Source organism: Perognathus longimembris, chromosome 28 (genome assembly GCF_023159225.1).
Source record: "Perognathus longimembris pacificus isolate PPM17 chromosome 28, ASM2315922v1, whole genome shotgun sequence".
Lineage (NCBI taxonomy): Eukaryota > Metazoa > Chordata > Mammalia > Rodentia > Heteromyidae > Perognathus > Perognathus longimembris.
In genome coordinates, this window is record NC_063188.1 from 65819152 (window position 1) to 65846512 (window position 27361).

At 38.6% G+C, this 27361-nt stretch overlaps 2 protein-coding genes and 1 pseudogene across 4 annotated transcripts in view; all 3 read right to left on the bottom strand.

Moving 5' to 3' along the window:
- The window catches only part of LOC125343086, a 66623-nt pseudogene extending 48761 nt beyond the window's left edge, over positions 1 to 17862 (bottom strand).
- Heph (hephaestin) overlaps positions 9500 to 27361 on the bottom strand; it is an 88517-nt gene continuing 70655 nt past the window's right edge. For all 3 annotated transcript variants that reach the window (XM_048335879.1, XM_048335878.1, XM_048335880.1), the window contains exons 16-17: positions 21196 to 21200; positions 9500 to 9512 (exon numbers count right to left, since the gene is read on the bottom strand). The gene's annotated coding sequence lies outside the window, so the exon portion shown is untranslated. The remainder of the gene's footprint in view (positions 9513 to 21195; positions 21201 to 27361) is intronic.
- On the bottom strand, positions 20105 to 25860 carry LOC125343449 (hephaestin-like). Its single transcript, XM_048335881.1, has 2 exons — positions 25540 to 25860; positions 20105 to 22368 (listed from the first exon to the last, which is right to left on the bottom strand). Exons 1-2 carry the CDS (start codon positions 25613 to 25615, stop codon positions 22136 to 22138), a joined length of 309 nt encoding a protein of 102 aa, XP_048191838.1. The 5' UTR covers positions 25616 to 25860; the 3' UTR covers positions 20105 to 22135.

A 27361-nucleotide genomic window follows, 5' to 3' on the forward strand; every position in this document is an offset into this window, starting at 1 on the left:
CACAGATTATGTGTGATGTACTAGCTCAGAAAACAGAAACACCACTAGATATTCTTGTAGTCAGGAAGAACTTATGGTCTAGCAATGCCTGGCTCCTTTCCTCCAGGCCAAGATGTATCCCTAGGTCCTATTCACTGTGAAAGAAGTCATTGTCCCTTTGTTCCATGAAACCAAGCAACTGACTTATGCCTCACAATTAAATAGGAGCATATTCAACATTAAAAATGGCATACCTACTGTAGTGTCTGTAGAAGATGACTCTGGGGATGTGGTTGGTGTTCCTATTGGACTTACTGAGATTCTCCTAGTAGGGCTTAATATCTTGTAGGCAAGCAACCCCAATGAAAAACCAAGAAATATGTGGTAATCATCTATAAATGTTCAGAGCCATCCTGGAACTGGAATTCCTCAAATTTATCACTCTGCTTGAACCCAAATCAAATCAAACTATCTAAAATTAGTTTTATATGTTTGTGTGTGCATGCACGTGTGCTTGTCCTGGGGCTTGAACACAGGGTCTGGGCACTGTTGTGTTTTTCTGCACAATACTGGTTCTATACCACTGGAACCATACTTTCACTTCTGGCTTTATGATGGTAAATTGTAAATAAGAGTCTCACAAACTTTTCTGTCTGAAGTGGCTTCAGATTGGTTCTCGCAGGTCTCAGTCTACTGAGTAGCTAGGATTTTAGGCATAAGCCACCAGTACCCAGCCTGGACTTAACTTCAGTCGCGGCCCCATAAAATCATCCTCGAAATTTCACACCACTCTTGCTTAATCTCAGCTCTTACTTTGATACTCCAGATACTCATCTTGGGCTTGGCAAGTGAACAATGAGAGGAGAGTGAGGCAATAGGAAATAAGCAAACTTTTCATGTCACTTGCCTTTCATTTTTAGGGTTCCTTTCCCTGAGGTGATTGCATCATCACAACAAGCTTTATTTTTGTAAAGGGAAAATATTTCTGAGTCAGATCATGCCTTTGGCTGTTAAAACTCATTAATTCTAAACTGTGAATTAGTAATCCAAAAGCGGAGATCAGTGCCCTGAAAGAATAAGAATTCAGATGAGAAAAGGAGGAATACATTTGAAACATAAGCATCACTCAAGGAAAGCAATATCTAGGGGCACCATTAAAAGAAAAAAATAGGAGAATCTTGAGAGAAAGAGCAGGGAAAACATCAAGAGGTATGTAATAGATATTTGTCTTTATTTTATCTTTTAAAGGGTTCTGCTCAGCCTTGAAGTCTGCTTCCTATGTTAAGAGAATCTATCATTGTAAGAACCTCAGAAAGTAGAAAGACTTGGCTAATTTGGTGTCCTTATCCAGAATCTTAAAAATGAAATGATATCAAGGAAACAGGAAACAATTTAGACTTCAGAATGGCAAAAATAACATTTGGTGTACAGGGTATCCTAAAGTGACCCTTTAAATTGATTCTTGAGCTGTTAGCATCCTGTCCATAAATTATCTTTCCTCTTATGTTAACTGCAGAAAGTTGCTATTGTTGGCAACCAAGAACATCAGCCAGAACAAAAGAAGAGATAAAAGTTGATGAATAAAGCTTTATAAATCAACACCAACGGGTGGAAAATTTTTGATGCTGAGGCTAGAAATGGATTAGCCAATTTGGATGGAGCAGTCACCTGGTAGAGAAACTTGCTTATTGAATGGGAGGCAATTCATACTTGTTCAGAATCTAGAGACACATGCTCAGAATCTAAGGAATTATATGATAGGTTTGTGAGAAGTTTTTTGTTTGTTTGTGCCATGACTGGAGCTTGAATTTCAGAGCAGGACACTATCACTTAGATTTTTTGCTTGGTTGGTGCTTTACCATTTGATCCATACTTCCTCCATTTCCAGCTTTCTCCTAGTTAACTGGAGATAAAAGTATCTCCAATTTATATGCCTGAGCTGGCTTCAAATTGAGATTCTGATCCTCAGATCTCAGACTCTTGAGCATCTATGACTACTGGCCTAAACTACTGACAACAGGCAGGTTTGTAGGAAGCTTTATAACAGCCCAGTAAAGCAGTCTGACTCCTGTTTTCAGTTTTGAAATTCCAAGTTTACCATGAGCTGAAGATGAAAAATAATTTCATTTTCATTATGTTTCCATAAAATTATTTTAACCATAAAAAGATACCAAGTACAATGTGAACCTGGCCTTAAGCACTGTTTTCTTCTCCTAACAAGTACAAGGTAACTGGCATTGACTCAGGAACTTAATAATGTCAGGTTTCTAAGTCAACATCATTACAATGGTTCTTCCTCTGAGGTCATAGGAGAGTTGTAGCAGCTCAAAAAAACCCAAAAAACAGTCTCTTCCACACCATATGGAAAACAAGAGGAAGAAGGCTAGAATGGAAGTTTCCCCTTGCCCAGTTATTTCTTCTACTAAAGACAGGCATCTTTCCCTAAAGTCTGCTAATGTCCATTATTTCAGAAAAATTTCTTTTTAGAACAGTTTTAAGTTCAGAAGGTACAGAGCATTCCAAGGTATCTCTCATCCTCATTCACATGCACAGACACTATTAATATTCCAGAAGCTCATGGTGCATTTGTTACAGTTAATGAGCCTGCAGTGATAGATACGTTATCATCCAAAGTCCATAATGTTCATTAGGGTTCATTCTTTCATGAATTTTTTTGCAATTCTATCACTTTTAAGTGTTTTATTACCATATATTAAATGTACAGTGAGGGATTTTGTTTTGATATCTCCATATATGTATATAATATACTTTAATCATATTTACACCAGTATTCTGTCTTATTTCTCCTGCTTCCAACTTCCCTCCTTTTTCAGTCTTCTTGCAAATTTCTTTAAGTCGTTTTATTGTGATATTTTCATACCTGTATACAAAGTACTTAAATCACATCCTCCCACTCTTATCCTCTTTCTTCTCCTTCCTACTTCCTACTGGTTTCCCCTTCCCCAAATAATCATGTTTTAATGTTCATGTCCCTTCTTAAGGTCCAGATTCCAGTTATGAGAGTAAATATGTGCTATTTGTCTTTCTGAGCTTGGTTTATTCCATTTATCATGATGATCTCCAGTTTCATTCTTCTTTATGGCTGAATAATGTTTCACTGTGTGGAGAAACAACATTTCCTTTATCCATTTATCTGTTGATTGGTAACTAGGTTTATTCCATAGTTAGATGGTTATTATTAATAGTATTGGAATAAACAAACATGAACATGCAGGTATCTCTATTGTATGCTGGCCTTACATTCCTTCAGATAAACACAGAAGAGTTCTATAGCAGGAACATTTGGTATTTTTTTTATGAACCTCCACAATGATTTCCAGAGTGACTTCATTAATTTAAATCCACATGAAACATGCAAGGTTTTCAGAGCCACCAACCTCTGCACCCTTCAAATCCTGAGCTCCCCAATCTTCTAGACTTCTCAGGGGATCCAACTCAAAACATGTTCCTACATGACCAGATCTCTTGGCTCTGTCTCACTCAAGCACTTGTGGTAATGATGGGGAAGGGGTTCCTGAGATCCTTGATTTATAGTTGTTTTCAGGAACCCAGAGTAGCTCAAACTCAGATGATAGTGCCACCCCCCCCAACATGGTCCAGAGCTATAATTCCATAAGATATGAGTAGTGAAAAAATATATTTCTTCCCTAAGTGCTGGCTTGTCAGACAGGAGGATTCAGTGTTGTACTATATCTCCATACTAGGCTTAAGACTTGCAGAAATTTCCAGGTTGTCTTGTGGCCAGGATGGCCTGGATGTGGCTTCAGCTTCCTCACCTCTACTTCTGGATCTAGGTTTTGTCCTTGACACTGTTTCCTTACAAATAAGGCTTTCCATTTCTCCAAGCCTTTCAAAGGTCATTTCACCTGTGTTTTTTGTTCTTGTTTTGTTTTGGTCGTGGAGATTGAACTCAGGGCCTGGACACTGTTCCTGACCATTTTTGCACAAGCCTAGGGCTCTACCATTTTGAGCCACAGCTTCCCTTCCAGTTTATGGTGATTAATTGGACATAAGAGTCTCGCTGACTTTTCTGCCTTTGAACTATAAGTCTCATATCTTAGCCTCCTGAGTAGCTAGGGTTATAAGGATGAGCTCCAGCACCGGGGTTCGTCACCTCTGTTTTGATTCCCAATGCACTTCCTCTTGTCCTAAGTATAGAGTCCATCCTTTGTTACTCCAGTGCTTCTCATTCACAGTCAGAGAACAACATAATGTTCTCCTATCTTATCACCAAGTCTAGGGTACATTCTTGATATTGCACAGTATGTGGTTTGGGAAAGTGTATAATGACAGACTATCCTGCAGTTAATCTCTTGTCCAATTAATCACCATAAACTGGAAGGGGAGCTGTGGCTCAAAATACCAAGGAGCACAATTTCTGGATCATATGATACCAGCATATTCGATATTGCATTCATGCCAGCTGCTATGCATCCTCATCATCATTTGATATTATTTTGGATCTTTTGTTGTTTCATTTTTATTTTGTTTTGTTTTGAGGAGTTGCAGTACTGGGGCTTGAACTCAGGGCTTCTCAGTCTTGCTTGGCTTTTTTTTTTAACAAGGCTGGCTCTCTACCTCTTGAGCCACACCTGCATTTGTGGCTTTTTGCTGGTTAATGAGACATAAGAATCTCATGAATGTGCTGCCTGGGCTGGCTTCAAATCAGGATTCTCAGCCTTCTGAGTAGCTAGAATTACAAGCACGATACACTGGAGGCTGAGTAGTGGTATTGCTTGCTTGCTCTTTTAAGTCATCCGAATAAGGTTTCTCATTGTTATTTTAGTTTGCAATTTCATAAGTACATATAGTTGAACACCTTTATACTTATTTAATATCCCTATATCTTTTTGATAAGGACCTATTCAAATCTCTTGTCCTTAATTGGGAGAGAGTGAGGGAAATAGTGACACAGTTCAAAAAGAAATCTATTTATCTACTTAGGGTCATCTGGGTTGGTTCCATAGCAGAAGGTCATAATAGCTCAACAGCTATGTACATATGATCACATAAGATGATGCTAAGTGAAATGAACTCCAAGTTATAGAAATAAGTAGTTTATCGTAGTTGGTACTTTTAAAGCATTATGTGAAATTATTTTTTTCTTTTGTTTATCTTCCCTATGGTTTAGCCCCTGGTGTCACTGTGATTGAATTTGGTACCCTGGGTATAGTACATATGTTTGTCTGAATCAAGGAAGAAAAGGAGAACATCAAAACGGTGAGACAAAGGCTAAAAGTCAAACCAATGCAACAGCAATACTTAAAAGACAATATGTTCTAAACTAACTGTATAACTGTGGGGGAGGGGGGCTGGGGAGAAAGGATGTTAGGAGAAAAATGAAGGAGGAGGTAACAAGTTTGACAAAAAGTGTACTATCTCATATCTGAAACTGTAACCCCTCGGTACATCACTTTGACAATAAAAATTAAACTAGAAAAAGTTGTATTTACTGATTTACTGTGATTTCTCTGTATACCACCTTTATAATAACAATAAAAAACCTTGTCCTTTTAAAAGTTTTTCTTTTACTATTGAGTTTTAAGAGTTTCTTGCATGATTTTATAATTTCTCCAAGTCTGTGGTATGTTGTCTCACTTCTTGACTATAATATTTTTGTGTGTGTGCTACTCCTGTGGCTTGAAATTCAAGGCCTGGGAGCTGTCCCTGAGCTTGTTTTTGCTCAAGGTTTATTCAGCTTCACTTCCTGCTTTTAGGGAGGTTAAATGGAGATAAGAGCTCTCACGGACTTTCCAGTTCAAGCTGGCTTCAAACTGTGATCCTCAGACCTCAGCATGCTGAGTAGCTGGGATTACAGACATGAGCCACTGGTGCCTGGATTGACTGTGCCTTATTTAACTCTTTGAGGAGGAACATTTTTATGGAAATAGTGAATGATACACTTGAAAATTATATTATAGTCCTTTATAGCTTGTGAGATGTACTTTTGTTCTCTCATTCCTCAGTCATATAAGAAATCTAGGAGTCCCACAAACTAATTTCACTGGAAGAATTTCAATAGGCGTAAGTTGTGTTAGTTGCTGAGACAATCCCTCACAGAGTGCAGCAACAACCTCTGGAGCCAGGATGTTTAGATATGTAACGTGCAAGGATTGTATTCTGACCTAGAATAATGGCTCTCTTTTTACAATTTAAAAGAAGAGAAGCATTTTCTCTTTCTCTTGCTTGAGGTTTCTCTTGACCAACTATTATTAATCTATATATTTCAATGTCAAAGTATAGAATTCTATCAACACATAATGGATATCAAAACCTACACTGTGGAAAGAACAGAGGAAGATTATTAGCCAGTGAATTAAGGTCAAGCAGAATTTTACTTCCTCAATGTCCCTATAAGGAAACATGGTTGACCCTATAACTTAGATTGGTTCCTCCAGAGAGCTATGATTTTTTTTAATCCCAGCATTCCTTTTCCTGCTTGTTTTCTATATAGAGGAAGAGCATATGTACCACTTAAACTACAGTTGCCTCATTCGCTTTTTATTACCACTGGCTAAGAACTAGGATGTTACAAAATCTCTGTAATTAATTGGAAAATTAATTTAACTAACTTATAAATGCCAAAGAAGATTCATGACACCATGACTGGGGCCTGATGAACCCTGGGTGAATACTGGATAGCCTGAATAAGGATATACTCCTTGCTAAGAAAAGATCCTTCATGTTTCCCTTCACAGGCCAAGGTGAAGTTCAGAGTTATGCAGTTCTAAAGGAAAAATCCTGGTAAATTTCCACTTATAGACACAAATTAGCTGGTACTGACTTGTCCTAAAGGCTAGGTAAGCCCTGAGGCCTTAGAGATCACAGCTCATGAGAGTGGCTGTAATTATGTATCCAAATCTATGCTTTGGTTATGATGTGGGGGCAGTTTGATACTTTCCAGTAGGGAGTATTGAAATATATGGCATGGGATATGTGTATACATGCTAATACAAGGCATGTTGGATACAACTTTACAAATTAAATACCAACATACATGCAATCTGGGGAGTAAACAGCTGTTTTTTCTAGTTCCCATAAGTGTTCCCCACAAACTTTCACATGATTAGGAGCCAAAGCTATCTAGCCCAACAAGGCCCTTCTAGCACTGTGAACAGCCTCTCATCAGTGCTTGTATTTATTTTCAATACCATTCCCTAGATAAGACTCATAAAAAAAGAACCAGAGGTAGTATGTGATGGCTGTGTATCCCCCTCCTTCCCAGTGGCAGCAGGTAACAAAAACACAACTCAAGAGCTTTCCTCTTCCAGGGAATCTTTGTCAGTACAGTTTAGGAGGTGGATCATGGAATTCCTGACCCTTGCTGATTTATCTCAACAGTCCCAAAAAGTTATAAATGTCAGGCAAGCCTGGTTTTTCTTTCCCCATGAAAGAGAGAGAGGGAGATTTTACTAGTGTTGTTCTAGGGTCAACAAAAAGGCACTGGGTTATAGGAGTTTCTCCTGAAAAATTCAAGATCACATTGAAAGAACCCAGAAAGACTTAAGTCTGTGCATATGAAAGACAGAGGAGAAGAAACACATTATTGCATCCTTGGGCTTCCATTGGCAAAGATTGCAGGGAAATCCTCACAGTAGCAAGAGTTACTATCCCTTAGTCTTTAACAGGAAATATCCTTTAAATTTTTTGTCTACTCTGGTTTTCTACATAAGCAATCATGACTTTGTTTATGAAGTTTTCTTCACTCTCAATCTGTATAACTATTTTTTTTCTCTTTCCTGTCTTATTGCATTAGCTAGGACTTCTAGTACCATGGTAAATATTAGCAGTTAGAGGACATACTTGCCATGCTCCTGACCCTAGTGAATAAGCTTCTAGTTGCTCAGCATTGTGATACTTATTCCATTTATACTTCATATAGATGTACCTTTTTAAAATTTTTATTGTCAAACTGATGTACAGAGAGGTTACAGTTTCATACGTTAGGCATTGGATACATTTCTTGTACTGTTTGTTACCTCCTCCCTCATTCCCCTCTCCCTTCTCCTCCTTTCCCTTTCCCCCATGAGTTATTCTGTTGATTTACACCAAGAAGTTTTGCAAGTATTGCTTTTGTAGTCGTTGACTTTTTACCCTGTGTCTCTTGATTTTGGTATTCCCTTTCAGTTTCCTAGTTCTAATACCAGTATACACGGTTTACAATGTAGTCAGATAAGATACAGAAATAGTGTAGGTACAACCACAGGAAGGGGACACAAGAGGGTCATCAATAATAGAAGCTATGGTTTCACATCACATGTGGAAAATAATTACAACAGTGATATAACAGTAGTTTCCATAAAATGGAGTTCATTTCACTTAGCTATTGGGCTCTTGTGATCCTCTGCTGTGACTAGCCTAAACCTGTACTAATTATTCCCTAAGAGGGAGACCATAGAGTCCATGTTTCTTTGGGTCTGGCTCACTTCACTTAGTATAATTTTTTCCAAGTCCTTCCATTTCCTTACGAATGAGGCAATGTCATTATTTCTGATAGAGGCATAAAATTCCATTGTGTACATGTACCACATTTTCCTGATCCATTCATCTACTGAGGGGCATCTGGGTTGGTTCCATATCCTAGCTATGACAAATTGTGCTGCGATGAACATTGGTGTGCTGGTGGCTTTAGTGTGTTCTTGTTTGTGGTCTTTTGGGTAAATGCCCAAAAATGGGGCTGCTGGGTCATATGCTTAGCCTTCTGAGGAATCACCATACCATTTTCCAGAGTGGCTGCATCAGTTTACATTCCGACCCACAATGAAGTAGGGTACGCTTTTGGCCACATCTACTAAAACATTTGTTATTGTTAGTTTTCTTGATATATGACATTCTTGCTGGGGTGAGATGGAATCTCAATGTTGTTTTGATTTGCATTTCTTTTATGGCCAGTGACGTAGAGCACTTTTTCATATGTCTATTGGCCATTCTCATTTCCTCATCAGAGAAGTCTCTGTTTAAGTCTTTAGCCCACTTTTTGAGGGGGCAATTGGTCCTTTACGGTTTTGTTTTGGAGGAAGGTAATTTTTTTAGTTCTGCATATATTTTAGAGATGAGGCCCTTGTCCGTTGAATGTCCGGTAAAGATCTTTTCCCAATCTGTGGGCTTTCTGTTTATCTTGCGCGCTGTGTCCTTTACCCTGCAGAAGCTCTGCAGTTTGATGCCGTCCCACTTGTCTATCTTTTCTTTGATTTGTAGCATTTCTGAGTCTTTGTTAAGGAAGTTCCACCCTGAGCCAAGGAGTCCAAGTTTTTCTCCTACTCCTTCCTTTAGTGTTTTCAGGGTATCTGTTTTGATTTCGAGGTCTTTAATCCATTTGGAATTGAATTTGGTGCAGGGTGATATATAAGGATCTAGTTTTAGTTTGTTGCATGTGTTGACCAGTTTTGCCAACAACATTTGTTAAAGAGGCTATCTTTATTCCATCCTATTTTTTTTATCTCCTTTATAAAAGATTAAGTAGGCATAGTTCTGTGCGTTCATTTCTGGGTCTTCAATTCTGTTCCATTGGTCTTCAGGCCTGTTCTAGTGCCAATACCAAGCTGTTTTTATTACTATAGCTTTATACTACAGCTTGTTAATTACAGTCTTGTAATTCCTCCAGCACTGTTCTTTCTTCATTGGATTGTTTTTGCTATTCTGGGTCTTTTATTGTTCCATATGAATTTCTGGATTGCTTCCTCTATTTCATTAAAAAATGGTGTTGGGATATTAATGGGTATTGCATTGAATTTGTAGATAGCCTTTGGCAATATTGCCATTTTGATTATATTAATCCTCCCAATCCAGGAGCATGGGAGGTTTTTCCATTTCCTTAATTCTGCCTTAATTTCGTTTTTCATGTTTTTAAAGTTCTCATCATAGAGGTCTTTCACTTCTTTCATTAAGGTCATTCCTAGGTATTTTATGTTTTTTGAGGCAATTGCAAAAGGAGTTAATTTTCTGATTTCAGCCTCGGCATTTGGGTCATTAACATATGCAAAGGCCATTGATTTTTGAGGGTTTATTTTATATCCTGCAACTTTGCCAAAGTTTTGGGTCAGCTCTAGTAGCTTGGCAGAAGGGTCTATGGGGTTCTTTAGGTATAGGATCATGTCATCTGCAAAGAGAGAAAGATTAACTTCATCTTTTCCTATTTGGATCCCCTTTATATTTTCTTCTTGCCTAGTTGCTCTTACTAGGAATTCTAGTAGTATGTTGAAGAGAAGGGGAAAGAGCGGATATCCCTGACTTGCTCCTGATTTTAAAGGGAATGGCTTTGGTTTTTCACCATTTAGAATTATGCTTGCTATTAGTTTGTCATAAACTCCCGTTATTATATTCAGTAGTGTTCCCTGGAATCCCAGCTTTTCCAGGGTTTTAGCATAAATGGGTGCTGGATTTTATCAAATGCCTTTTCCGTACCCAGAGATAAAACCATGTGGTTCTTTAGCTTGCTCCAGTTGATGTGGTGGATTGCATTACTTAACTTGGTATATTGAACCAACTTTGCATCCCTGGGATCAATCTAGTTTGATCATGGTGTATGATTTTTTTGATAATCTGTTGAAGTTGATTGACCAGAATTTTGTTAAGAATTTTTGCATCTATGTTCATCAGGGAAATCGGTCTATAGTTCGCTTTCCTTTTGGGATGAGGGTTATACTGGCTTCATAGAATGTGTCTGGTAGTGAACTTTCTCTTTCAATTTCATTGAATAGTTTGAGAAATATTGGTGTGAATTCTCTTTTGAAGGCCTTGTAGAATTCTGTTGTGAATCCGTCTGGACCTGGGCTTTTCTTGGATGGGAGATCACTTATTGTCGTTTCTATTTCAATGCTGGATATGGGTCTGTTTAGAAGGTTTAAATCTTCATGGTTGAGTTTGGGGATATCACTTTTTTTCTAGGAAATCATCTATTTCTTCCAGGTTCTCAAATTTGTTGGCATAAAGGTTTGAAAAATAGTCCCTTATTGTGTTCTGAATTTTGGTTGTTTCTGTGGTGATGTTACCTCTTTCATCTCTGATCTTGTTTATTTTGTTGTGCTGCCTTCGTTTTTTGGTCAGGTTTGCTAAGGGTCTGTCTATCTTGTTGGCTTTTTTGGAGAACCAACTCTTTGTCTTGTTAATTCTTTCGATGATTTTTTTGTCTCTAATTGATTTAATTCTGATTTGATTTTAATTATTTGCTTCCATCTATTGACTTGGGGTTTGGCTTGTTGTTCACTTTTGAGGAGATTAAGGTGTTTCCTTAAGTTGTTGAGTTGATGTTTCTCCAGTTTGTTGGTGAAGACAATCAGAGATATAAATTTTCCTCTGAGTACTGCCTTTGCTGTATCCCAAAGGAGCTGCTACTTTGTGTGCTCATCTTGGTTGAATTCCATAAACATTTGAATTTCTGTTCTAATTTATTCGATGACCCACTGATGGTTCAGCAGTGTGTTGTTTAGTCTCCATGAATTGTAGGATTTTCTGTAGTGCCTGTATGAGTTGAACTGTAATTTTATTCCATTGTGGTCTGAGAGAATGCAGGGAATGGTTTTGATACTTCTGAATTTGTACAGATTTTCTTTTTGCCCTAAGAAATTATCTATTTTGGAGAGTGTTTCATGTGCTGCTGAATAGAATGTGTATTCTGGTGTTGCTGGATGGAACATTCTGCAGATGTCAGTTAAGTCTAGTTGGCCTATGCAGTTGTTTAGTTCTGTGTTTGCTTTGTTCAGTTTTTGGTGTGTTGATCTATCCAGAGGTGACAGTGGTGTGTTAAAGTCTCCAACTATCAATGTGTTTGGGTCTATGAGTATTTTTAGAGTCAGTAGTGTTTGTTTGATGAAGTTGTGTGCTCCTGTATTTGGTGTGTAGATATTTAGGATGGTTATATACTCCTGTAGGACTGATCCCTTTATTAGTATGTAGTAACCTTCTTTATCTCTTCTTACCATTTTTAATTTGAAATCAATTTTATCTGATTCTAGAATTGCAATGCCAGCCTGCTTATGGAGGCCATTTGCTTTTGGTAGATTTGATTCCAGCCTTTTACTTTTAGATGGTATTTACTTTTGCTAGATAGATGTGTCTCTTCGAGGCAGCAGAAAGATGGATCTTGATTTTTGATCCTACTTATGAGCCTATGTCGTTTGATTGGAGAATTAAGTCCATTAATGTTGAGAATTTGGATCGAGAGATGATCAGTTGTTCCTTTATTATAGCTATCTTGTTAAATGCTGTGTCTTCCCAATTCTTGATCTAATAGTCTGGTTTTCTATTTAGGGTTCATTTCTCTGTCCGTATTGTGATCTTGATTATTTTCCCTGTATAATACATCTTTGAGGATTTTCTGTAAAGCTGGTTTGGTGGAGATATATTGATTCAGTTTTTCCTTACTATGGAAGACTTTTATTTGACCTTCAGCTATGAATGAGAGTTTAGCTGGGTACAGTATTCTTGGTTGGTAGTTATTTTTATTTAGGGTTTGGCATACCTCATTCCAGCCTCTCCTTGCTTTCATGGTCTCTGCTAAGAACTCTGGGGTTATTCTAATTGCTTTTCCTTTATATGTGATTGTTTTCTTCTCCCTAAGAGCTTTAAGGATTCTTTCCTTCGACTATATTGATCCTGTTTTGATCACAATGTGTTGGTGGGATGTCCTTTTCTGGTTGTTTTTGGGTTCTAAATGCTTCTTGTATCTGTATAGGCCTATCCTTCTGGATATTTAGGAAGTTCTCAGGTAATATTCTGTTAAATAGGTTGCCTATTGCATTAACTTCTTTCTCAAGGTTTTCCCCAATACCTATTAGCCTTAAATTGGGCTTCCTGATTGTATCTTGGAGCTCCTGGAGTGATCTGTTTTATCAATTGGATTGGGTTTGTATTGGTTTTTTATCTTTCACCATGGATTCTAGGGAATATTTAGCTCTTGAGATTCGATCCTCTGCTTCAGCTAATCGGGACTGTAGGCTAGCTACTTGATTTTGAATCTCTTTTCCTTCTGACTGGTCTTTCCTGAGGATTTCCATATCCTTGCTATATTTATCTCTTAGATCATGCATGGACTTCTATACTTCATTAACTTCATTAATTTGGTTTTGAGTGCTGTCTCTCAAATCTTTTATCTGGGTAGCGATCTTTCCATTTGACTCTTGAAGTTCATTATTTTTTTATTTGTGGAGGCCATGAAATTCTCCATTAATTTTTCTTTGCCTCCTTACTCTCTAGAGTAGTTGACAGAGGAGATTCAGACCTTTCATTTATCATTTTTATCAGTAGACTTTGAAGAGCATTTTGATGGGTCTCTTCTATCGACTGCTCTGCTTCCTGCTTGTTTTGAGTAGGAGATGAGACTCCATTGTTTGCCATCTTTCTTGTATTTCTTCTGCCCATTTGGATTGGGAATGCCAATCTACAAGCACCTGTGAGCACCGTTTAAGACCCAAAGCAGACCTTACCAAGCTCTGTTGTTTAAATCTTAGAAGTTCACAATTATATACAGATCCCTTGTGTAGCTGTATATAAAATTAGATTTGGTGTTCCTAAAGAATACAATTTTGATATACCAACCAATCCTGAGCTCTGTATTCAGTAGTTACTTATTTACTGTTACAACCCTATGAGCAATTTTTGTTCTTATATTCTTTCTGGACTGGATTGCTTTGTCTTTGAACCCCTTTGATTCACTCAGATTGAGCAGGGATACCCTCTATCCAGTAACCAAGGGTCAATGTAATCTGGAGGTCCTGGAAGTAAATCGGGAGGGTAAATTAGAGGTAGTAAAGAGAATAGAGTAATGTGTGTGTGTGTGTGTGTGTGTGTGTGTGTGTGTGTGTGTGTGTGTGTGATGATTTTGGTTTAGTTTCAGTGACGAGGAAATATGTAGTAGAGTAGAATCAGTAGAAAGAACAAGGTTAAAATGATAGACAATGGAGAGTTAGCAGAAAAGAGTGGAGGGGTTATTCGTAGGAAAGTAATTTTTAAAGAAAGAGAATGTGAGGAGAGAAATAAAGAAAAATACTGGAAGATAAATGCACAAAACAGAAAAATTATAAAAAAAAAAACCCAGATAAACAAAAAAAACTTGATAAAGCAAACAAATAAAAATGGAAAACAAAAAACCAATGACATCTCAGAAATGAAAAAAAAAGCTTAAAAAATGTTTGAAAAAAATGGAGTCTTCCTTTTTTGGGTGTGCTTTCTACAGTCTCTGGTTTCCTTGTGATGGTCTGCAGTCTATTTTGCTGCTTGGCTGGTTTGACTTGCTTTCAGTTTGCAGGAGGTGGATCTGCTTTGACCGGAACTTCCCCCTGTTAGTGAAATCCTGGAGCTCTGTGGTTCACACAGCTTGCAGGTAGGCCTTGGTTGTCCTCTGTAGATCGGGAATGTGAACAATCTTGGGAACAGTGGCTCCTCCCGTCTGCTCTGGAGCTGTTGCCTTTAATGCCTGGCTCTGAATAGGCTGTGGACTCAGCAGGGCAGGGCGCCTCTGGCCTGGTTTACCTGGCTGAGAGTTGCTTGCCTGGGAGAGGTTCCTCCCTCCTGGGTGGGGCGGCCGCTTGGGCGGAGCTGGCTATGGAATTCAGCTCCGTTTCAGGCTGGGAATTGGGCTTCCTCTGTGATGGGACCATTTATCTGTCTCGGGAACTGTTCTCCCGTCTAGTTGTTCCGTGCCCCCCGGTAGCTGCTCACTGCTTTAGGTTTTAATTTAGAAATTCCAGCGGGCAGGGTGGGGCACCTCTGGTTGAGTTCACCTGACTGTGTGAGCCGCAGCCTGGGATGAGCCTCCTGCCTGGGCAGGGGTCTTTCTCCTGGACAGAGCTGGCTCTCACTTGTTGGTCCCTCTTGCCCTTTTCAAAGATGGCCCCTTTGTCCTAGCTTACCCAAGGCCCACTTTAGTTCCAATCTGGTCTGACCCTATGCCAGTGTCAAAGATGGTGCTTTGCTCTGGAAGTAGGGGAAGGGCTAGCTTCCATAAGCTGCTCTGTGGGTACGAGAGAGAATGTCTTTCCTGCGGTACTCACGCTTTCTCTGAGATTTTACCCCATCTGTGTTCAGCCTGCGATCTGCGTCTGTCTGCTGCCGTCTGGAAGATTTCTCCCTAGTCCCCACTGTGTGCCTTAGGTGTGCCAAGTGCTGGGCACTGTGCCGGTGCCGGCACTGGTGTGGCAGTGGGATGCCGCTCAGAGCTCAAATCTGTGTTTTCAGGCCAGCAAAGTCGATTTTTCCTTCCTGGCCAGAATCCCTATACTGTTTATAACTTACTTGGGCTGTCTTTCTAGGAGTAAAAGTTTCTCTGGAGTGGTAAAACTGTGATGTGGGAAGGAGCTTAGCTAGGGCTCTGTTGCTCCTCCTCCGTCTTCCCGGAAGTCCCCTGTAGATGTATCTTATCAAGAGAAGGAAGTTCCCTTCTAATCCTAGTTTGCCTAATATTTTTTTTTAATCACGAACGAGTGTGAGAATGTTTCCAATTTTTTTCTGCATCTACTAATGTGATTGTGAGTTTTTCTTCTTGGTCTGTTGATTGAATGGATTATATCAATTAATTTTCCAATTTTGTACCAGAATGTACTCATAGAATAAAATATATTTGGTCACAATATATAGTTGCTTTTATACATTGTTAGATTTGATGCACTAATTTTGTGATTTTCTGTTTATATCTGTGTTTGCCATGAGTGTGTGTGTGTGTGTGTGTGTGTGTGTGTGTGTGTGTTGCCAGTATTGGAGTTTGAACTCAGGTTCTGGGCACTCTCCCTTAGCTTCTTTGTGTGTATGTGTGTGTGTGTGTGTGTGTGTGTGTGTGTGTGTGTGTGTGTGTGTGTGTGTGTGTTGGTTCTAAGGCTTGAAACATACAGACTGGGAGCTATCCTTGAATTATTTTGCTTAAGGCTAGTGTTCTACCAATTGAGCCACAGTTCCCCTTCTAACTTTTTGGACTTTCCTTCCCCAGGCTGTCTCTGTAAACTGTGATCCTCAAATCTCAGCCTCCTGAGTACTTCAGATTACAGGTGTGAGCCACTATTGCCTGGGTTCCTTAACATTTTGCTCAACACTAGTATTCTATCCTTTGAGCCATAGCTGTACTTTGGGCTTTTTTGTGTGTGGTGGGGGTGTTAATCAGAGATGAGAATCTCAAAATCTTTCCTGTCAGAGCTGGCATCAAATCAGAATCCTCAAGCTGGGCTCCAGTGACTCACACCTAAAATCCTGAGGACCTGGTTGGAAGCCACCCTGGGCTGAAAAGTCCCCAGGAGAATCTTATCTCCAATAAACCACTCAAAAACTGAAAGTGGTGCTGAGGATCAATTGGTAGGACACTAGCCTTGAGCACAAGAAGCTCAGAGACAGCATTCAGGCCCCGATTTGAAACCCAGGACTAACAATTCAGGTTAAAAGCGGAAAAAAGAAAAAAGTTTCAATTCCAATATATACATCTAGTGCTATAAATTTTTCTATAACCCTGGAAATAGCCAGCTGCATCCAACCAAGGAAAGTTATATATTCAGCACTTACTAGAAGCAATTCATTGTGGTAAAACAGACAACAATGTCAGAAGACCTCAACTTTAATCCCACTATGAACTTTGTTAACAGAAGCATACCCCTTTGAGTCTGATTCTCCATCTATAAGAATGAGACTTGTTAGTGTAATATAAGTATTAAAAGGAGTCATACATGATAAATGATGAATAGCCATTTTTACATATCTTACAGATCTGTGGAATGAAATGAACACAGAAGATTTACGGCAAAGAACAAGGCTTGCTTTGTGTGTGTGATTACATGTGCCTATCCTGGGGCTTATCCTCAGGTCTTGGGAACTGTCCCTGAGTTCTTTTGTTAAAGGCTAGTGCTCTACCCCTTGAGCGACAGCTCCACTCCTAACATTTTGCTGGTCAATTTGGAGATGAGAGTCTCACAGACTTTTCTACCTAGGCTTGCTTTTAACCACAGTCCTCAGATCTCAGGCTCATAAGTAGCTATGGTTAGAGGCATGAGCTCCTACCACCCAGTGCTTTATCTTCCTTAATGTAAATTTTCAAAATAAATTTCCACCCTAGTCATAACTATTCAAAACTAATTTCTAATTTTAACATATTGTATTTTCATTTTCAGTTAGCTCCATGTACTTTTTAAATTTTCCTAGATACTTCTTTGATTCATGAGTTAGTGTTTTAAAATGTCTGAGTGCTAAAGATATTTCTGCTGTTGTTCTGCTCCTAATTTCTAGTTTGGTTCCAATGTGGTTAGGGAACATATAATATAATTTCAATTCTTTGCCCTACATGTCATCTGCTTGATAAATGATCTGGGGTAAATGAAGACAATGTATGTGCCACTGTCCTATGTTATGTCTGTTGATTGTATTGTTTAAATTGTCCCATAACATCACTCATCCTCCTTTTCTACTTTCTGATGCTCAGTGATGCTTACTTTTACCATATCCATTCTGTATAAATAATTTATTGAGCCATTCTCTGTGGGTAATCTGATAGCAACAAACTCTTTTAAGAATTCTTAGTTTAAGGATGCTTTTCATCCATGATGGACAGTTTCACCTGATATAGAATGTGATAGTCCTTTTCTTGTTTAAGACAAGATCTCACTATATAGCTCAGGCTTCCTTGAACTCAGTATATAGCCCAAGGTGACTTGAAACTCTCTATCCTGCTACCTAAACTCCCATCACCTGGGCTGTGAGCCACCACACCTGGCTTTTATTATCTTGTCTTTCATCACTGAAAAAATATAATGCCATTTCACTTCCAGCTTCCAGAGTTTCAAAGAGGCATTCACTGTCATTCAAACTTATGTTCCCCAAGTAGGTAAAATGTTGTTCTATTTGGATCTTTTCAAGATTTTCTGTCTCGTTCTTGGAATTTAAGTATAACATGACTTGGCTGTTTCTGTATGAAGGGTCATGCTATACCAAGTTGTGAAATTACATTTTCATCCCTACTGTTTCTGGCTAGTCTACCTTCCTCTTAAATTGTTTCTCTTTCATTACTTCTAGGATCTATTTATCTTCAGGTAGAGATAAATCTGACAGGTTGTCCAAACTAGAAGCTTAATTTGTATTTGTGAAACATCACTTTTCTATGCAGAAAATAGACTCAAAAGCTTGGAGAGAATTTGTGGAGAATAATCAAGAAAAAAACCATAGTAATCCAGGTAACAAACAGATGTATTTTAAACTGAAATGTTAATGATAGAAATGAAAAGAAATAAATTAAAAGTATTTTGGAAAGATGGCAAATAAGACTCACTGATATGGTGGTGCTGAGAATTTCTGGCTTGAGCAAGTGGATGGCAGTGCTATGTAACTCAAAAAAGTAACTCCTTACATCAATACTTGGACTAATTAAACCCAACACAAAAATATATTCTCTCAGATCCTGAGATCTGAATGAGAATTTCACACTCAGAAAAAACATCATCCTGTCCCATCTAAGAAACTTAATCTCTTAGATTCCAAACTGCACCCAATCTAAGGGCCTCTTAGATTTATGTAATTATGACCATTCATTGACTAGAGCTCCCAGAACAATTTAGTTTTCATGAAACCCACAATTACAAGCCAAAAGGCTTCTGCTGTTAACTACCTTTATGTCTACTGCCCCTTCCCCTTTCTTCACTTGCCTGAAACCAGTAATTACCTGTCAATCATCTGACTGTGAGTTAGCAAAGGATTCTAGGCTCTGAAGTCACTTCCTCATCCACTGAGGCCATTTCCTGAACCACCGTGGTCATAACTCCCCTTCCGCATCCACTGTGGTCCTCCCACCTTTCCCTTTATAATCCAGCTCAACATGAGTCCTGACCTCTTTTTGTTACCTTCTTCCTTCCCCTCTGTCTTTGCAAAACTCCATCTAGTACAGGCTGGCATTTTGCTATCCCCCCAATAAACCTTTTTCTGCCTGAACTATTTGGCGGGTTTCATTTCTGGCAAACCTTACAGCTACATTGGCTTTACAATGGTTTAAATATATTCTAACAACACTTGAATAACTAGCAATTTGAAGCCCTCTCCCCTTCCATTGTTTCTGTAGTTTTCCTGTAAAGCTTTTGAGAAAGCCAATGACCCTGATCACATAAGGTTGAATTCTAGGTTCTGGCCTGTTTTTCACTCCAACCTTCAACATTATGTGACAACTGAGCACCAACCCTGTGGTTTTCTACAGGTGGTCTTCAAGAGGTTGCTAACAAAGCACCGAAAATATTAGGTATGCAGGCAAGTTGCAATCAATATGGCTAAGACAGATGGAAAATAGTCAAGTTTTCCATGATAAAGGATAACATAAGTGGTATTTGGAATTCAACAAATTCTCAGCTGAGGTCTTCCTGTAAAACCGTGTAGTCTCTATAAGCCTTTGTTTACTCAAATGTACAACAGTAGCACCCTAGAACTGAAGTCCAATTCAACCAGGAATTGAGAGTGCTTCCTAATGTGTTAATCATCATGCATTCCTGTTATCTTTACTCCCCTAAGTACCTCATTTTTCTCCACTAGCCAGGTAATACAGTAGTAAGGATACTGAAATGAGGGTAAGCCATCTTAAGCTATACCATTCTTTTTTTTGTGTGTTGGTACTGGAGCTTGAAACCATGGCCTTAACCTCTTGCTTGGCTTTTTCATTCAAGGGTGGCCTTCTACCACTTGAGCCATAGCACCACTTCCACTGTTTTGCTGGTTAATTGGAGATAAGTCTCATAGACTTTTCTATCCCAAATGATTTTAAATCATAATCCTCAGATCTCAGCCTACTGAGTAGGAAGAAGTACAGGCATGAGCCCCGAGTGTCTGGTCGTGCTGTACCTCTCAACTCCCATTTCTCTCCACAATTTCAGAGAGACCCAACCTTGCATGTAACTAAAGAATACTGTAAGGCATCTGGAGAGTAACTATCTTCTATAGTGGTCTTCAAAGAGACCTTTCCCCACAGCCAAAAAGGCCAACAGATCTCTGCCCACCTGTCCTTGTCCTACGAACAGGGTTGAGTATGGTTTCAGACTTGTATCACCCTGTGCCCAATTTTCCTGACATTCACAAAAACTTGTCACCTATGGCATCACACCTTTTCTTTTTATTTTCATTAGCATATATTCATTGTCCAAAGTATTTCCATATATGTACGTAATGTAATTTGAAATTTTTATTTTGAAGTAGCATACATTGAAAGTATTAGGGGGCAGCATTTTGATAATTCAATACATGTGCACAGAATACTTTGAATACATACAGGATCTGCATTATATTCTATTTTTCCTTCTTTCCGCCATTTTCAATGTTTTCTGAGTGGGTTTCATTATGTTGTCATATAAATAGGACTGATTCTCTTCACCAATCAGTGCACTTCCATTTCCATCTTAATCCTCCTGCCAGATCCCCCAGAGACTTCCTCTTTTACATTTCATGTCTCATTATTAAGTCTAGGCTCCACAAATGAATGAAAACATGCAATATCTAGGTTTTCTAACATAATGGGATGATTTCCATTTCCATTTATTTTCCTGAAAATAGCAATTTTATTTTCTTTACAGCTGAACAATATTCCATGCTATATACCATATTTTCTTTGTTTATTCTACTTTAATCAAATTCATGCCCTGTTACTTTCTTGTTCATTATAGTTTTGACAGGTTTCATTTTTGCATTTTCCTACATGTACTTCAATCATATTTACCCCACAGTATTTTTCAACCCTTCCCTCCCTCACTTATCCCTTTAAAAATTCTCCCATCTGACATTCATGACAAACATTTTATTTTTCAGGTCTAGATTACATATATGAAAGATAAAATATAAGTGTCTGAATCTGATTTATTAACACACTGATCTCGTTTCATCCATTTTCTTGCTATCATTTTCAATCTTTTTTATGGCTGATGGATTGTGTATATATACCATACTTTATCCATTATCCTGATTGTATATTTTGGCTAAATTAGTGGGAATTGCTCCATTTATAGACTATATCAACGAGTCTAACTTGGAGATTTCTTTGGGATAGCTTCCCAAAACAGAAATCTGCAGTATCAACAAAGGACCGCAGACACTTGTGCTTTCAGAAACCTGAGAGTCTTCTGTTTCAATTACAGATATTCCTGAAGCCACAAGGATCCAAGCTCAAGGCCCTGAGTTCAATCTCCTATGCAAGAAGGAGGAGGAAAAGGATGAAGCCACAGAAGAGCCATCAAAACTACTATATTCAGTGCTTGTTCTAACAAATACTTTTTTTGTGCTGGTACTGAAACTTTAACTAAGGGCCTTGTACTCTCGCTTAGCTTTATGCAATCAAGCTGGTGTTCAATCACTTAAGCTACACCTCCACTTTTGTCTTTTTGCTGGTTAATTTGAGGAAAGATTCTCACAAATTTGCCTGCCTGAGCTGGCTTCAAACAAGGATCCTCAGATGTCAGCTTCCTGAGTAGCTAGGATTATAGGCATGAGCCACCAGGGCCAAGCTCTAACAACAACTTTAGTATACAGAATTTGCTCCCTGAAACACGGGGTGGCCACTCAAAATTCCCCTCAGTACCACACTGTTTACAATATTGAATGACTGACTTTCTGAAGAATGTCTGATTCCACAGGCAGTAGGCAATTACGGCATCAATAACCCTTCCACACATTTCTCCAAAACAGTCTACTGCCAAGGAAAATCAAAACATAATTGGTGTTCCCAATTCTCACACTACCTCCTATTCCCTATCATGCTTGTGTTCACATTCCTAAATTTTGAGTTAACTTTGGAGCTCATATGACCTTAGTTGAACTTACTTCCATTCTGGATGGCACCAAAAAACTACTTAATGAGTTTATTTCCTTGGTATCTACTTCATAAAGAAGGATCCATTTCTAGGAAATTTTCATACCTTCCAAGAATTGAAAAATATTATTACAGCTGTTGAAATCTGTTATGGAGCATACTATGGAATTTACCTTATCCTAAGTGTCTGGGTGTAGCTAAGAAACTAAAGAAAAGTAAAAACATGTAATTCCCATGTAAATAAATAAATGAAGAAATGCCAGATAATTTTGATTCCATCCTCTGCCCCTCCAACACCTATGCCCTTTTCACAGTAGAGTTAGCTGCTATTCCACAGTTTCTTGGGATTTGGGGAGTGCAAATGTGTTTCCTCAGGATATCTCCAGACTCTAGTTATTACTGTTTGAGAGACAGTAGCTTGAAGCTATCATCCAGGATGGACCTCCTGTTGCGCCGAAGCTTTCTCTGCCGATGCTGGTACCACACCATACCACCAAGAGCCAGAGCAACTAGCAAGAGGATGACACCCGTGGCAATCAAAACAACCATCAGAATCTCGACATCCTTTACAGTGAGCTTCGTGCCCAACATTCTCACATTGCCATCTTCAATGTCCCTTAGGATCACTGCTGAAATAGAAGAAGAAAATGGGTACCCATAGATGAGTAATATTCAAAGGGACATTTTTTTGCAGTCATTGCTTAAAGGAACAAGATAGGACAGCAGACCAATGCCTAACCTACAAATGCCAGCTAATAAAGACAGGCCCAAAAGACACAGTTGATTAGGTGCCAGTGGTTCATCTTAGCTACTCAGGAGGCTGAGATCTTAGGATTGTGTTTTGAAGCCAGTCTGGGCAAGAAAGTCCATAAAACTCCAATTAAGCAGCAAAAAAACAAAAGTGGAGGTGTCGCTCAAGTGATAGATCTGCAGCCTCCAGTAGAAAAAGTTAAGAATACACACACAGACCCTAAATGCAAGCCCCATTACTGGCACCAAAACAACAACAACAACAAAAGATGCAAAGAATCAGATAAATAAGACATCATAGCTGGAAGGCTCCTTAGGAATCATTGAGGCCCCAGAGCATCGATGGATTGACCTAAAACCCAAAGTAGGAAACCCTTGGTATATTTCCTCACATATTCACAGGCCTGTGATATAGATAAATAATTGGGCTTACTCTGCCTTGTCCCTGAATGTAAAATTAAGAGGAATAAAGGAAATTTCAGAAAGAAGACTGATCCAATCATCTACCTTGTCAATGCTCATTCTGACCATTAGACCATGATAATAGCCTGGCACTGTGGTGTTAGGACTCTCACCTTTCTGGTCATATTAACATTAATGTCATACAGATCTTTCTAGATAATTGTGACTCCCTGCCATATAGATTTTCATAGTCACCAATTGACATACAAAGTAAAGCTCAGAATCTTAAGTCAGACATTTTATCCCGCACAGTCAGCCTCTAATTCACCTTTCTGGTCTTATCTGTTACTCTTGAGCCACAGAAGTCATTCTCTCTGAGTCTTTATCATCATAACAATCCTCTCAGGCTTGTCTGATCTCTACTCCTCTCTACCAAAACACATATTCTTCCTTCTCCTCTTCTCTAGTTTCAGCTTAAATGCTACCTGTCTCAGCAAAGTTTTCTTCAATTAATTTGACAATTAATGATCCCTCTGTTTTCCCAGAATTCCTGTTCTCTTTGTACTCCTACAATTTACTTACTGTATGACTTGGATAAAGTGTTCTATCCGGATTTCACTTTCCTATTTTTATAAAATGGGGATAATGACCATAACTTACAGATGATTATTGTCAGATTCCAGTAAGATAATAATTATAAAATATTTAGCACAACACCTGGTAGATAGCAAGTGTGCAACAAATGTTGGCTGTCATTATTGTTTGCCCTTTCTGTGGATAGAATCCAGCATTGCAATTACTGTTTGTGTCTCATTCTATTTTTAGACACCAGAGAGTAGCAACTATGTCTTATTTGTTTTTGTAATATTGGTACTTGACACCTGTTTGATGAATGTATAATTGGGTGAATGAATGTTCTAACAGAACACAGAAGGTTGAATGTAATGAGTTTAAATATAAGCTGTGAAACATCCTGTTCCTGAGTTTACATTCTACCATTTACTGCTCTGTGTTCTTGGACAAATTACTTCCTGTTTCTCTGCTTCTCCTACAGAAAATAATTGAGTTTTATTAGACAGAGTGTTTGAGGATTTTCCCCATTGTAAAAACTGAGAAATTATGAGAATTTTATGCATGTACACAAAATACCTACATATATACAAATACACACATAAGACATGCACATGTACACAAACGTAGATACACAGACATTGATAGATACATATGTATAATAATTGATTTATATTTAAAATAGTTGAGCCATTTGAATTGAAGGAGATGTAGTCTAACTCTAACCATTTAACTTTTCTTTAACTTTCTCCAACATCTTAGAGACATATGTTAGTCCCCTGACAAATCATTTATCAGCTCCTTATATCATTAGGACTTCATAAATGAGATGCTAAGTTTTCAGTACAGCTGAAAATCTCCAGAGGAAACATATTCTTTAAGAGTCTTGGGTTTGTTGTTGTTGTTGTTGTTGTTTTGCCAGTCCTGGGCCTTGGACTCAGGGCCTGAGCACTGTCCCTGGCTTCTTTTTTACTCAGGGCTAGCACTCTCCCACTTAAGTGACAGTGCCACTTCTGGCTGTTTTCTATATATCTGGTGCAAGGGAATAGAACCCAGGGCTTCATGTATACAAAACAAGCACACTTGCCACTAGGCCATATTCCCAGCCCAGAGTCTTGGTTTTTGTTTTGTTTGTTTGATGTGTGTGTGTCTGTGTGTGTATGTGCATGCACCCATGCTATGGCTTGAACTCAGGGCCTCAAACTCTTAGCTTTTACTATTCACGGCTGACACCTTACAACTTGAACAACATCTGTCCTTCTGGCTTTCTGCTGGTTATGTGGAGATAAGAATCTCATGGACTTTTCTGCCTGGCTTTGCCTCAAGACACAATCCTGACATCTGAGCTTCCTGAGCAGGTAGGGTTATAGGTGTGACCAACCTATGATTATTTGGTCTTTTGAAAGGGTGTCTTTCTATGTAGCTCAGGCTGAACTCAAACTCATAACCCTCCTGTGTCCAAGCCCTTGGGTTATAGGGTACCATGTCTATAGGCTCCTGTTTAACTCAAATAACATTCTGAATCTTTCTTATTGCAGGGACAAATGAGGTGAAGAATCAAAGCAAAATCTGGACCTATACTGCATAGAAGAAGAATCTCTACCTTCTTAAAGGAAAAAGAATGGCAATTTCTACAGCTTCAACTGTTTAGTATTCCACAGATGAAGAGGAAAGAGGCAAAATAAAAATAGCTGTTGAAAAACGTCTGGTGTTTGTTCTAGTCTCACGTTGTCCCTGTGGGAATCCATGTCTGTGCTCTGACTCTTTCATGCCTAACCCAGCAGGCTTGAATTTTCTTCTCCCTCAGACATTAAGTAGGAAGTTACGAAAGCAGTCTCCAACTGGGGACAAGGCTGTTTTCCCTGACTCCAGAGGTTGAGGGCATGAGCCTGAGAGAATACACATGTTGAAGGAAGTTGAATTTTGCTTCCCTGGCTTCTGAAGTCTTACACAAATCTCAGGATTCTGATACAAGGGTGATTGACTTCCTTTCAGTCAACCCATACAAATACACACAATACGTACAAATGTACACACACATATGTGCACACATGTGCCTATCCAGTCATTTTACCTACCATTTTCCATCTCTGTGGTAATGGTGCTGACAGTGCCTATGTGTTCTGGGGAACAAAAAGATAAGTTAGTTTTCATACTGTTCCTATTTATCTATAGGTTCCCTATAGAAAGCTGCCATTGATTGGGAAAATTTGTCTGTGAAATAAGCAAAATGGAAGTGGAAAGAACGAGTTTATGATCAAAGTCGATATCAGTATGTTAAGGTATTTTTATTAACACAAACTGTGGACAAAAGCACAGACTTAAGAGACTACAATGTAGGTAAGTAGTCCTCTACATATTTCTTGACCCTAATTCTACCCCCCATTAGTACTGGAATAGATAGATAGATATAGATATACACACACACGTGTATGTGTGTGTGTGTGTGTGTGTGTGTCTGTGTGTGTGTATATAAAATTTCTTCCCCATTTCTCATTTCTTCAGCAAACCTCTGTTGCTTGTCCTTGTACTTCGGTACACATTCAGCTTCCTCTCAGATACTCCTTTCTCATCTTTCTTAATTAGGATAATCTCTTCTCTGTCGTTCGTTTACCACCCCCTCCAATACTTCTACCTTTGGTTCATTGTTGATCCCCTTTTAGTAAAGTTCTCCCTTTTTGAAGCTCATGTGTTGTTGTTGTTTTTACCAGAAAAGCCATAAGGACTTCTTATTATTCTTTCTAGTCATTCTCTTCATTTTTGTGGAATTCTTTGTTGCCTATCTTACAATGACCCACCCAACATTCAATTTCTTAATTTCAGGACTTCTCAAGTCTTAAGGACTTGTATGCTCACTCTAGCACTCTCAACTCTTCCCCATAATCCACCTTAGAAATACAATATCTAACAGTAACCTCCTATCTTTTCAGTGTTCTGTTACTCTTTATTCAAAAATCATATCATTCTCCCATTAGACCTCTAGTTCCTGAAATTTACATTTTTACCAATCTACCAGTGTCATCCTATCTTCTCTATAATTGCTGACTAGCTCAAACTCCATTCTGGGGACTACCTTACCAATAGTGTTAAAATCATCTACTGATATGCTGAATGTTACTAGAGAGATCACACTATTCTAAGATTAGTATCGTTTGTATGTACCATCCACAAAACCCTTAGTGCTTCTGGAAATAATGTGCTCCTGGAAATAATTATTTCAATGACTGTGATTCACAACAAAGGAAATAGAGACCATAGGCTAAAAACCCCTCTATCTTTCGAGACCTTCTCCAAATGCACATAATGATTCTCCTCTTTGTCTCTCTTCTGTCATCTTACAGTAGAAATATCTTCCTCCAGTGTTATACTAACTTTTACCCTTAACTGGTTCTCATCCCTTGTTGCTCTATCAGCAGCTTTGTCCCATCAATTAGTTCTTTCCTCCCTACTACCTTCACCTTTTTCTTCTGATTGTCTTGTTAACAGATAGGGATTAAAGCAATATGGAATGAGACCATAGTAAGATACAAGCAAACAAAAAGGAAAATAGATTAAATTTTATGGGATGGATGATTTTTATAGGGAGATATGAGCTACCCTTAACTTATCCAAGTACCCCAATGATATATAGATAGATAGATAGATATAGATAGGTATCATATTTTGCATGAATCATATTTGAGATGACTCATTATAGTATATAAAGACATAGTCTTGTCTGAATTCTATAGTATCTTGATGACATATCAACTTGATCACATAACTTATATTCTTTAGGACTGATGCAATATAGTCTTTCTATAAAGCATCTAGATACACAGCTAGTTTCTCTATCCCTTGGCCAGATTCTTGGGGGCCTAGACCTCTTCTGTTACATCCCACTGGGGTTGCAACCCTTGT